This window comes from Cucumis melo, chromosome 5, assembly GCF_025177605.1.
Source record: "Cucumis melo cultivar AY chromosome 5, USDA_Cmelo_AY_1.0, whole genome shotgun sequence".
NCBI classification, from domain to species: Eukaryota; Viridiplantae; Streptophyta; class Magnoliopsida; order Cucurbitales; family Cucurbitaceae; genus Cucumis; species Cucumis melo.
In genome coordinates, this window is record NC_066861.1 from 9316187 (window position 1) to 9329815 (window position 13629).

The 13629-nt window shown below is 32.2% G+C and overlaps 1 protein-coding gene across 1 annotated transcript; it reads right to left on the minus strand.

The window, feature by feature from the left end:
• Positions 1–5213: 5213 nt before the first annotated feature.
• Positions 5214–7557, minus strand: LOC103496953 (adenosylhomocysteinase 1). The gene is made up of 2 exons (XM_008459001.3): positions 6719–7557; positions 5214–6295 (listed from the first exon to the last, which is right to left on the minus strand). The coding sequence occupies exons 1-2, from the start codon at positions 7427–7429 to the stop codon at positions 5549–5551; spliced, it is 1458 nt and encodes a 485-aa protein (XP_008457223.1). The 5' UTR covers positions 7430–7557; the 3' UTR covers positions 5214–5548.
• Positions 7558–13629: the final 6072 nt, after the last annotated feature.

Here is a 13629-nt window from a genome sequence, read left to right on the forward strand (position 1 = left end):
CATATTCCTTTTTTTTTTTTGGGATTTTCATTCCCATTTTTTTTTGTTTGGAATTTTCATTTCCTCTTTCAGAATATCTTTTCTTCTTCATCTCTCAGATACACGATTTAAACAATCGTGTATCAATATCTAAAAGATTAGTTGTCTATTCTAGATAAATAGAGATAGACCGAATGATTTGGTACAAGGGACCAAATGAGATTTGGTACAAGGGTACAAGATTATTTAGACAGTACATTTAGACCGGTACTAGGTAGGTACATGGATACAAAATCGTTTAGATCGGGTACAAAATCGTTTAGATCGGGTAAATCGTTTTGCGAGATTTTTTCTTTTTCAAAATTTTTTTATACAGTGAATATTTGTGTGTCTTGTTTTATTTTAAAAAAAGCCATGATCTTTAAGCCTTTTTAAAAAAATTCCTTGGTTTTTGAGATTTTAATTTTAATTTTGTGTTGAATGCATCTCTAATGACATATTTGACATTTAAAAAAAATGTATGTTAAAAAATGTGAATGATAGAAAAGTGGGAATGTTATGGTATTTTATCTCAACTTTTTTATTATTATTGTATGGTATAATTATTATACTTTGAAAAAAAAAAATTAAAATATCTATTTAAACCTATAACCTTTGAGGATGAATCAATTTAGTAATAATGGTATGAAAGCATTCCATTATCACAAATGTAAACTAACTTAGACTATTCTATTTTTTATTACAAAATGAAAAACATTAAAAAAAATCTCTTAATACGGGGAGTAAATTTTATTATTATTAAAAACATAAAAAAAAAAAAAAAATCTCTTTTTAGTACAACGAAAAGTAGATTTTAATACTATCAATACTTTGTTTGTTCATGAAAGGTAGGATTTGTTGCAATCAATGATCAGGTTTGCCGAAATGGCATACTATATGGGTTAATATTGACAGATTCACCAAGTCAGTACATTTTATTCCTGGAAAGTCCACATATTCAGTGGGTAAATGGGCTCAGTTGTACATGAAAGAAGTGGTGAGATTGTATAGAGTGCGAGTATCTATTTTTCCTAACAGAGACCCTCTTTTCACATCTAGCTTTTGGAGGAGCCTTTAGTTAAAATTAGGCACACAGTTAGACTTTAGCACATTTTTTCACCCACTGACCGATGGTCAAATGGAGTGTTTGAATCAAACTTTAGAGAATATATATTGTGTGTGTGCACTAGATTTTTCAGAGATTTAAGACTCTCATCTGCACCTAATGGAATTTATTTTATAAGAAGAATTACCAGGCTACTATTAGTATGACGCCATTTGAAGCCTTCTATGGAAAGAGTTGTAGATCTTTTGTGTATCTAGGTAAAGTGGGTGAATGGAAGTTGCTCATGAGATGGTACATAAGATTAGATCACGAATGCAAGCGACTCGAAGTAGACAAAAAAGTTAGCTAATGTTATGACGTAGAGACCTAGAGTTTGAAGTGGGCGACCATGTATTTCTGAAAGTGGCCCCTATGAAAGGTGTTCTAAGGTTTGGAATGAAGGGAAAGTTAAGTTCCTGTTTGATTGGACCATTTGAATTTCTAAAGCTAGTTGGCCATGTGGCAGCTTTGCTGCCATCTCTCACTGCACTTCATAACATTTTCCATGTCTCCATGTTAAGGAAGTACTAGTTGATCCATCTCATGTTGTAGATTACGAGCCTCTTCAGTTGAATGAAAACTTGAGTTATAAGGAGATACCTATTCAAATATTGACTAGAGATGTGAAAACTTTGCATAATCAAGAGACAACTCCAAAGACAGTTCTTTGGCGAAATCACTGGTTTGAGAAAGCAATTTGGGAGTGAGGGGATAGATGAGATTGAAGTCGCTGAAGATCTTTCCGGATTAAAACTTTTAGAGATGAAAGTTTTTTAAGGGGAAGAGTGTAACGCCACAAAAATTTCAAGTAGTTCTTATTTAATTATTTGGAATTATTTGAGTTAAATTGAGTTGTTTAATTTAAGAGGAGATTTGATGATTTAAATGGGAAGATTTTTTTTAGTTTTGATTATTTGGAAAGAGAAAAATGGAATAATAATTATAATAATATTTTTTATTTAGGGTTATAGGGTATAGGAAAAGGAAAAGAAAATAATTAATAGATTATAATAAAGATAATTTACATAAATGTAATAAAATTAAAAAATATATACAGCCTATATAACAAAAAAATAAAAGCAAATGAAGTCACCATTGTATTTTTATAAATTTCAGATTTACCCTTAATATTGCGGGACGATTTGTCACTTCTTTTTTTTTTCTTCTTTACAATTTCTTCGATTTCCTCTTTTCAATTTTTAAAACATTTATAATCAAAGAAACAAGAAGCATTTTATGTACTACTAATAATAATATTAAATGGGTAGGGTTTACTTGGTTACCAAGTCCTATCGAGACCTAACGGCCTGGAATATTATGTATTAAAATTTTGCAACCCAACTTAAAATCAAATGTAACATAACACAATCTCTACGGTTGGGTAATCCAAGTAGATTGGATTATCAATTTTTTTTTTAACACCCCTTGATAGAAGTTTTTAGATTTGGACAATTTTCCTTACATTTATTTTATAATACAAGTTTGTACTTAGAAAAAGGTGAAAAACTTATCATAAAGAAAAGAAACCCAACTTTTAATTAAAAGAAAATAAAAAACAACTAAGAGTATAAATAGGTTGAGTTTGAGAGAATTTTTGGATCAATTCGAATTATTAGGTTGTTCAAATTGATAATCCAAATAAGATTTTCTACCCAACCCAACTCAAATTTTAAGAATTAGGTTATTAATTATTTATTTGTTTTCTTTTACTTTTTAAGTATATTTTTTATTAATTTAAAATACTTAAACTTGTGGACAAACATTTATTCATAATTAAAATTTTATAAAATTATATAAGATTATCTATTACAAACTTCAAACAAATTTTATAATAATATATATGAATTATAATATTTTTAAGTTATAATAGAGATCTCTATTTTATGATTGAACACAATATTGCCATGATATTCATAAAAGTCCTAGTGGGCTATAAATTTACACAAATATTAAGCCCAAATAACAAAACTACCCATATTTAATATTAATATGTAAATCAAAATCAATTTCTAAAACAGTAAGAATTTATCAAATTAATTTTCAATATATGAAAACAATACAAAATTGATGAAATATAATGATTATAAATCATGAATTAGTAAAGTAGATAGTATATATAAAAAAACAATGCACAACGGAAGGAAATTACGTGGCATATATACTTTATTTACTGAAAATTTTCTTTCTCGAAAAAATTCACCAAAAAATTTCACCGACATACTATATTTCACAATTTCATACACATAATTAACAATATAAAACAAATATGCACTCATCGAAATTTTTTTGAAAGGGAATGAACAGAGGGGAGAATATTTGAATAAAATCACTGGAAGAAAAATAATTAAAGAAATTTTTTTATTATAATATAACCATAATAAAATTAATTACATACCATATTTACCTAGGTATGTAAATTTTAATGTAAATAATACTTACATATGCAAATCTTAAAATTATACGAAAATAAATATGTTAATTTATTAATGGACTAAATATGTAAGTTTTAGGGGTCATTTAGGAAATATAACAAAACGGCAAAATATTTACGCTTTATAGAACAATTCTAAAAACGGAAAAAGTCCACAGGTCAACATGGAAAATACCAAAAATATCTCGTCAACAACGTGCGTAATATATTTGGTAACGCGTGTAATATATTTGGTACACGGTCGTTTAGATTTGGCTATTGTTTGGTATACGATTGTTTAGGTTTGTTCGTTTAGATTTAGATAGCCAAATCTAAACGATTTATTTTTTCAATTCTATCATTTAATTTGGTTACAGGATCGTTTAATTAATTGGCTTACACGATCATTTAGATTTGGTTACACGATCGTTTAGATTTGGTTATACAATCGTTTAGATTTTTGGTACACGATCGTTTAGATTTAGATAAACAATTTTTTTCAAGATTCTTACACGATTTTTTAGATTTGGTTATCGTAATCTAAACAACGTAAAAAAAGAGCATGAAAAGAAGAAAGAAAATGCATGCAACGAACAAAAAAAAAAAAAAAGAAAGAGATAGAAAGAAATCAAATTTGGTTATCCAAATCTAAACGATGTAAAAAGAAAAAAGAAAAAGAAGAAAGATGGAATGAAATGGGAGAAAGACGAAAAAAAATCGCATAGAAGAAAAGAAAGATGAAAGAGCGAATCTGGAATATTTAAAAAATTGCTAATTTTATAGGCTTTGTTACACGAGCCGTAAATATTATAGTAGTTTGTTATATTTATGAAAATTTTTTAAGTTTCAATGTAAATAATAAATGTGTAATAAAATATTTATGACAATAAATGAGATATTTTTGAAAATGTGTAATATTTAAACTTTGTGAAAGACAAATGGGTTAATATAAATCTTAAAATCTTATTAATGAAAATAAGTGAGATTAGACATTTGTGTAACATTATAATAAAAGATATAATGGAATCCAACATAACCCTATGATTTGATTTGAGTTGGATAGTTCAGATTATTGGGTGCAGAATTAGTTAAAAGAGAAAAACATTAGAAAAAGAGGTTTAAAAATAGAAAATAATAATACATAATCAATAGAGCACTACGAAAATGGACAAAACGGGTAAGGAATGTGCTCATGAAATTTTGGACAGCCAACCAAGAATGTGAATAAATTAAATAAATATGTTTAACTTTTCAAAATCATAAATATTTTCAAATACACTAAAATTTGCTATAACCGTTTTGTTATTAAAAACACTCTTTTAGAAATGCTCATTATTTGAATGAACAATACAATACATGCAATGTAAGTTCATAAATACATATAGTTTCTTTTCTTCTTCTTCTTCTTCTTCTTCTTCTTCTTCTTTTTTCTTTTTTGGATTTTTCTTTCCAATCAAAAACAGATCCAATGGTTTTATAAGAAAAAAGGAGTGAGTGATTATTTTCTATTTTTCTTTCCAACCAAAAACAGATCCTACTCTCCTAAAGACGAATGGTTTTATAGAGAAAAAAAGGAGTGATTATGAAATAAACACGTAAACAAATAAACTCAAAATTAAGCCAGAAAAAGCGAAGGAACAAAATATCCATAAATTACGGGACAGCCACAGAGAGAAACAATTAAATTAAAGGCAGCAATTCCTTTTGCTTTTTCATTCTCATTTCTTTCTCACCGATAAAAACGATGACACGGATTTAGCAAAAAATTTCACAATAAAACTACAACGAAGAACAAAGTAATATTTTTCACACAACCAAATCTTACCTTCCTTATTCGTCCCCGTTACCCCCCCCCCCCCCCCCCCCATTGGTCTTTCTTCAACATTCAGACCCTTTTCCCCTTCCTTCAAACCACTAACCCCAAACACATTAAAAATCACACACAAAACCCCTTAAAAACTTTTCCTAACCATAAATCACTAAGTTGTGAAAATGAAGCCTCCACAATTCTCCTCTCAGTACCTGTAGTGAGCAGGCTTGTATGGTCCCTCAACTGGCACATTGATGTAGTCAGCTTGATCCTTGCTCAGCTTGGTTAGCTTAGCCCCCAGTTTGCCCAGGTGAAGTGCAGCCACCTTCTCGTCGAGGTGCTTTGGCAACACGTACACCTTCTTCTCATACTTTCCTGATGCCCTCTCGTTCCATAGCTCGAGCTGTGCAATCACTTGGTTTGTGAATGAGCAGGACATCACAAAGCTGGGATGTCCGGTGGCACAACCTAAGTTCATGAGTCGCCCCTCGGCCAACACAATGATGCCGACATTGGTTTCAGGGAAGACCCACCTGTCTGTTTGAGGCTTGATGGTGATACGCTTCACACCGGGGTAAGTCTCAAGACCAAGCATGTCGATCTCGTTGTCAAAGTGACCAATGTTGCAAACAATGGCATTGTTCTTCATCTTCCTCATGTGATCAACCATGATGATATCCTTGTTACCGGTGGTGGTGACGAAGATATCAGCCTCCGAGACAACATCTTCCAGGGTGAGTACTTGAAGGCCTTCCATAAGAGCCTGGAGGGCACAGATTGGATCGATCTCAGTCACGATCACACGAGCTCCAGCTTGCTTGAGGGCAGCAGCACAACCCTTTCCTACATCTCCATAACCGCACACAACAGCTACCTTACCGGCAATCATGACATCGGTAGCTCTCATCAGACCATCAGGGAGAGAGTGACGGCATCCATACAAGTTGTCAAACTGCAAACAATCAGAAATAATTCAACAAGAACCAGATTACTGTTTGGCACTCAAAATTGATCACAAAGCATGGCAAGGCTGGCAGCTGAAAGATCTTCGATTATCAGTCAACAGCAAAGAAAAGAGTAACTAAACTTGAATAGGGAACAGAGAGAACATAGAACAATGGTCGACAGCAGTGAAGCCATTATCAGCTTAGTTCAAACTCATGCATGATTCAGAAGCAAGTTCAAACATTGTAGTCGCAGAGTTATAGTTCAAACACTTCACTAGTTCAATATAGAAAGCATGGATGAGGCATTGGTTACCAGATCTGACGAGATTTGAACAGGAAAATCAACACAGAAAGCAGATCTACAGAAACAGAGAAATAAAAAACAGAAAAGAAACCCAGATCTAAAACAAAAGCAGCAGAAGAAATACCTTGCTCTTAGTGACAGAGTCATTGACATTAATGGCAGGGAACAACAAGGTTCCACTTGACTGCATCTGGTAAAGCCTCTTAACACCAGTGGTAGTCTCTTCAGAAACACCAACCAATCTCTCCTTCATCTTGTGGTACCTCTTAGGGTCAGATTTCAATCCATCTCTAATAATTGTCAACACGATCTGAAACTCAGCGTTATCAGTAGAAGCGGGATCAGGAAGGGCACCAGTCTTCTCATAAATCTCCTCCGCCTTAACTCCCTCGTGAATCAAGAGAGTTGCATCACCGCCATCATCAACAATCAGATCCGGACCACCACCAGGACCCCAATCCAAGGCGCGCTCAGTGCACCACCAGTACTCCTGAAGAGTCTCTCCTTTCCAGGCGAAGACAGCAGCACTGTCACGAGCAATCGCAGCAGCGGCGTGGTCCTGAGTGGAGAAAATGTTGCAGGAGCACCAACGGACTTCTGCGCCAAGAGCGGTGAGGGTTTCGATGAGAACAGCGGTCTGGATGGTCATGTGGAGGGAACCGGTGATGCGAGCTCCTTTGAATGGCTGGGAAGGGCCAAATTCGGTACGGCAGGCCATGAGACCGGGCATTTCAACTTCGGCGAGCTCGATCTCGAGACGACCGAAGTCAGCCTGAGACATGTCCTTGACCTTGTACTCACGGCCGGCGGCGGTCTTCTCGACGATGAGAGACATTGTGAGAGATTTGGGGGAAGAAAGAACACAAAAAACTCTCTGTTTCTGCGAGTAAGAAGAGAAGAGTATCGCAGAAGGAAGAGAGAAATGTGAGAGCACGAGAGATAAGGGGCAACCGAGGCCCTATAAATAGCTTCCAGCCGAAAATGGACGGTCCAGATCTCCGCATCTCTATTCTCTCATTTAGGGATTTTTTTTTTTTATCGGGTCCATATCCGGGTCGGGTTCTTTTTTTATAAATAAAATCATTATATTGGTTGGTAATTTAGGTGAGATGAAGAAAATTAGAACATGTGTGTTTATCATATTTGCTTTTCAACACAGTCAACAATTGAGAATATCCTAGTGAGTTTAAATACTTGCTTTACTGGGGGGTACAAACTTAAACTTATGGTTAAAAATGAAAAACCATAAGCTTAAATAATTATATGTACACCTCAAATCACCCCATCTTTTTCTTCTTCTTTTACGTACTATTATCCATTCAACTATGCTTCATTTCCCAAAAATTATATCAATATTGTATTTTGAAAAACTATTTATTAAAATAATGATTTTCAAATCTATTTCCGAAAATAAAGTAGTTTTATTTTTTCTCCCTTTCTCTTTCATTCTCCAAGTCTCCATTTCCTATCATTTTTCCTTTTTCATATCATTTTTTTATTTCTTTCAATTTTTTTTTTAATTTTCCAATTTATGAATATTTACTGTTGCGATCCTTTCGTTTTGTATTAATTGAAGGTTGTAAATTTTTAGTAATTGCTTGTGATTGGAAAATAATTAAATATAAAGTAATACAATAATTTAACAATTTTCATTCAATGAAAAAAGATCGATGTGTTCCATAACCCGGATGCCAACGATTTCTAATTGGTTATCATCTTCGACCCTACACTCTTTGTTGCTCTAGTCCCTCATGATTCTCTTAATGTTATTGCTCATCTAATTGCTCAAGTACCGCTGCAGGCACTTCGTAGTACAAATATCCGTTATGTTCTCCACAACCATGCCCGTGACCATGCATGTATGAAGATGATGGATCAATCCCTAAATCATGATATTCTTGCCTAAAGTTCGATAATGATGAACATGTCTCTGAATTGTAATATCATGTTCCGAAGTCTAACGATTGACCGACTCTTGAATCATAATATCTGGTTCCAAATGTTCGACATCATCATTGTTGGACTAATGCAACCAGTCTCGCTTTGTGTATGTGTCACGGGAGGCATTTCTTCCACGTGTTGGTCAACTTCTTCCAATTCATTAGGCTCTTGCACTCGAGCATGTCTCCTTTAAATTGGAGTAGGTACAATAGGTACGTCGTACATATAATGTATGTTCTCCATGTACCGCTCATTATCGTTGCATATATTTAGGACATGTTGTGGATCATCTGCAACATCTCAAAGTCTACTATTGTTCGATCTCTGCAAAATATTAAAATGAATTAGAAAGCATTCAAAATAAATTTGTACTAAAAATAATTAGACAATATTTAAATATGTACCAAATGACCCACAACAACTCCTGGTCGGGTGATATAGAGCCTGGTAATATTTTTGTAACAATCGATGTATTCTTCAGTTACATCTACATCAAATTGCCTAATTGAAAGTCTCATAGCAATAAATCTTCTGCGATTTAGCCATTGCATCATCAAATGGGAAACTATATCTAACAATCAACAGTCCTCAGATTAATGTTGTGCAAAAGTGGTTCAGTATTACAATCACGTGGAACATCTTGTCACTTCGTGATTTCTAGCATCTCTTCGTTCTTCATTTTTTATTTTTAATATTATGTGAAAAATATCTTGTTTGTTTTGATTATTATTTGTTCTAATGTAATACATACATACATACATACATACATACAGTCATATACTTTGGAATATATACAAAATTAAGAGTATATACTACAACATATAAAATTAAAATGTTAGATTAACTCTGATTCTCTCTCCTCCATGCATAAGCCACGTATAAGTCTATATACGCATATATTTTTGTGTGGGATCAATGCTTCAAATTGTAAATAGTCATGACATTTGTGGGAAAATAAAATCTAGGAGCCCTTTTAGTAAAAAATATAAAATAGAACGTTCAAGATATTAATGTAATATAACTTTTAGTTTAAGGTCTTTTATATTGAAATCTCTTTTTCTGTTCTTATGTGTTGTCCCATGCAAGCCCTTGTTTTTCTTTGGGCTTAAGACCACTTATGGACTTTGGGTTTTGCCTTCGTCATCTCCAAAACTTTAGAGCTGATAAGAAGAATGACAAAATAGAAGATTTAACTTTGATAGGTTATAAATTTATTTTAAAATTGACAAAATAGCAAAACAGAAAAATTTAAAGAAAAAACTGGGGGAGTCATGCCTTAAATGCCCCTATATAAGTGACAAATGTGATTACTAAATATAGTTATTTACTAATCCCAAATACTATATAATTAAATATTACTTTGCACCCACAATAGAATATTCTACTTTCCAACCAAAACAGAAAAAAAAAATTCATCAAATCACATTCAAAGCTCTGCAAGTAATCACATCTGATTCAATTTGTGCAAGCCACCATTTCAAATTGTCCATTATTTTGAATTTGGAAACAAAGGGTCTTCCCTTATTTTGCACTTGAAAACCCTAACATCTCCTTCTTCACATTTGGCATCTCTCTTTCACATCTCCTTCCTAAAATACGGATCTTCTTCTCCATTCGCATCTTCATCTAGTCAATCTCCGTTCACATCTCCGTTTGCTTCAAATCTTCACTTCTTCGTTTGCTTCAAATCTTCACTTCTCTGTTTGCTTCCCTCCATTCGCTTCACTTCTCCATTCGTATTCGATGAGTTGTGGTCTCCATTCGTACTTCGTTCGTTCGCTTCATTTCTTGGTGTGGGCTTTTGTATTCCCTCTGTTCGTATTCACTTCTCCGTTTCTTCAAATCTTCCCTTCGCATTCGTCCGTTTGTCTATTCGAATTCGCTTCAAATCAATCTTCAACGTTTCTTCAAATCTTCCCTTCAAATCTTCAAATTTCAACATCTGTTCGTCACACTTTCCCTTCATCTGCTTCAAAAATCATCAAGTTTTTCCTTTAGTTCTTTGGTTCAACGTTCCCTTTGTCTACTTCAAATTTTTCTTCAGTTTGTTTGCATACCTTCATCTGCTACAAAATCTTCATTGAGTTCTTCAAATTCTTCAACATATTTTCTTCTTCAGATTTGTTCTTTGCATTATAGTTCTTCCATTGTTTTGATGTCTGGTGTTCTTGTATTTTGAAAATAAAGTACTAATTTTTTTTAACTTAAATGTTATATTTATCAATACAGTTGAACAGATATTATATTTTTTTATTTATTTAATTATTTTTTTATTATATAAACAATATAAGAGCCGATGTGCCCTTTATTTAAGGAAGAATAAGCAGGATTTGTTGATAAATGTGTATTGTTTTTATAAATTGTAGAAAATCTAAAGATGAAAAAGGAGAAGGGAGAAGTTAGAACGAGAACAAGTGACCGGTTAAGAGTCGTAGGGATCACTTGTTCGAAAAAAACAATTGCCAAAAGGGATTCAAACTCTGTCGAGTTTTCAGATGAGGTGCTAATGTATGTTTTTAAGAATTACACAGAAGTTGTAGATGTTTATAACTTTTTCTATGTCTAGCAGAGACCAAAAGATCGTGGAGGGGTCGAAAAGCAAGCCAAACAATCCAATAACTTTAATAAAGAGGGGGAGGATTGAACCGCCAAAAGAAGATGTCACTGTACATAATAAGCAAAGGATAAAAAGCTTGGTAAACTGTAGATTTCTTTTCTAATGAGTTGTGGTCTATGTAGGTTTCAAAAAGTAGCTTATTGATGTTGTGGTCTATGTAGGTTTCAAAAAGTCGAGTTTACAGAAGGAAACTTGAAGAAAAGAAACAAAAAGAGGTTGAAGAAAAGGTATGTATTTTACCCTTTGTTGTACTTCAATTATGTATTATATAAATTGATTATAACTTTGACAAACAGGAAAATATTGAAAGCAAAAGCGAAGAAGATGAACAACGAGAAGAAGATGAACAACGAGAAAAAGATAAACAAGTAGAAGAAGATAACGATGAAGAAGGGGAAGGGGAGACAACAATAGATGAAGATTCGAGTTCATGGATGAGTAAACAAGATGAAAGATCAACGAATAATAAGAAGAGAAAAAAGACTACGGAAAAGGGAAAGAAGGTAAGCGTATGGTTAATTTGATAAAGTGTTGATTATTTTCTGTATTTCGCTATAAACTTTCTTTTTATAACATAGGTGAAGGCTATTAAAAAGGAACAAAAGGCAAGAGAATATCGAAAAAAAATAAAGGAAAAGCACCGATGAAACACGAAAAATCTGAGGTATGTGTTGTATGGTACTACCATCTATGTGAAGTATGATAATTACATAGTATCTGTGACTTCTGTTGTATGTGATTCATTCGATTACACTGTATTTGTTTATTGTGAATGTAACTCATGTTTTGGATGTTCTAAATGTGAAGTATGGTGTTGTGAATGTAACTCATGTTCTGAATTACACTGTATGTTTTGAATTCTCATGTATATGATGCATTTAATTACAAATGTATTTGTGTATTGATTCGGAAGTTTTATGCAGTTTGTATGTTGAGTGTGTTTCATATTCTCAATTACATGGTATATTTTGACTTCTATTGAATATAATGCATTAAATTCTAGGGATTGACTGAGATTCATTTATGGTAATTAACTGAGATTCATTTATGGTAATTAACTGAGATTCATTTATGGTAATTACAATATATTTATGTAATATGTCTTTAGTGTTATCCAATTGACCCTAATAGATATATTTTTTTTACTATGAACTTACAATTATTTGTGAATTCTGGAACATGTTGAATGAGATTGTGGTTAATTGTAGTGTATTTATAGTTGACTGATAGTTTTTTTCACATCACTATTGTGAATTCTGGAACATGCTGAATGAGATTGTGGTTAATTGTAGTGTATTTACAGTTGACTGATAGTTTTTTTCACATCACCATTAGGACTTGGTATACTTAATGTGCTCTGAAAGAAGAACTGAGCATTTAAAGATCAATCTACACCGAAAGAGCACGATAATAGGTAAAATTAAAGAAAATCTTGGAGATAGGCTGATTAATAGGTTTAGAAATAGGATATTTGGGCACTTTCTAAACTTCTCCATAACAAACCAATCCTCCTAATTGTTATTGCACCTTATTCAAAGAATGTGCAAGTCCAAATCGACTAGCCAACTTTATTTTCTAATAGGAGGGAGAGTTATGAAGTTTAGGTTGAAAGAGTTTTCCCTTATAACCAGCTTAAACTACCACGAGATTCCTAATATTAACCAAGAGGATATAAAGGGGGTGGGTGGTTAAAAGGAGTATATTTTGAACACATACAAATTGTGAGAATGTAGTACTTTAACATTATATTCAACATAAAAATTGTCAAATTGTACTTCCTTGAGAGTTTTTTAATCTCATTCTTTCGATGATTTCGCTAGAAGGCTTTATTTTTTCCATTCTTTCTAGGGCTTATGTAACGCCCCAAAAATTAAGATAATTTTGGAAGTTAATTATCTTAATTTTATTTAATTAGATTTAATCTATTGGGCGTTATTTTGAATTCATTTAATGAGAATTATTTGATTTATGTGGGAATTGAAATTAATTAAATATTTGTTGGATGAGTATTTAATTAATTAGAGGTTTTGACATCTGGTGTTTGTTGAATTTTTGATTAAATGGTAGGTTAAGGGGATTAAGTAAAGTTGTGGTTTTTTAGTGTTGTTGAAGTTGAATTTAATTAAATAATTATGGATGTTATTTAATTAAATTGTGGGGTGAAAAATTTGTTGGAGATTTAATAATTATATGTATATGTGAAAATATATATATAATTATTATGTTAAAGGAAAAGATAATTATATTTGTTAAAATATAATTATTTAAGGAAAAGATAATTGTATTTTGGAGGAAGATAAATAATAATTAATTATTATTGAAGATAATTAATTATTTTGGAGAAAGATAAATAATAATTAATTATTGTGGAAGATAATTAATTATTCTGCAGAAAATAAATATTGTTTATGGAGTGAAGTTGTTATGGTTGAGTTAAGATGATTCATGTTGGAAGTTATAAGTGATTTATTGGAAAA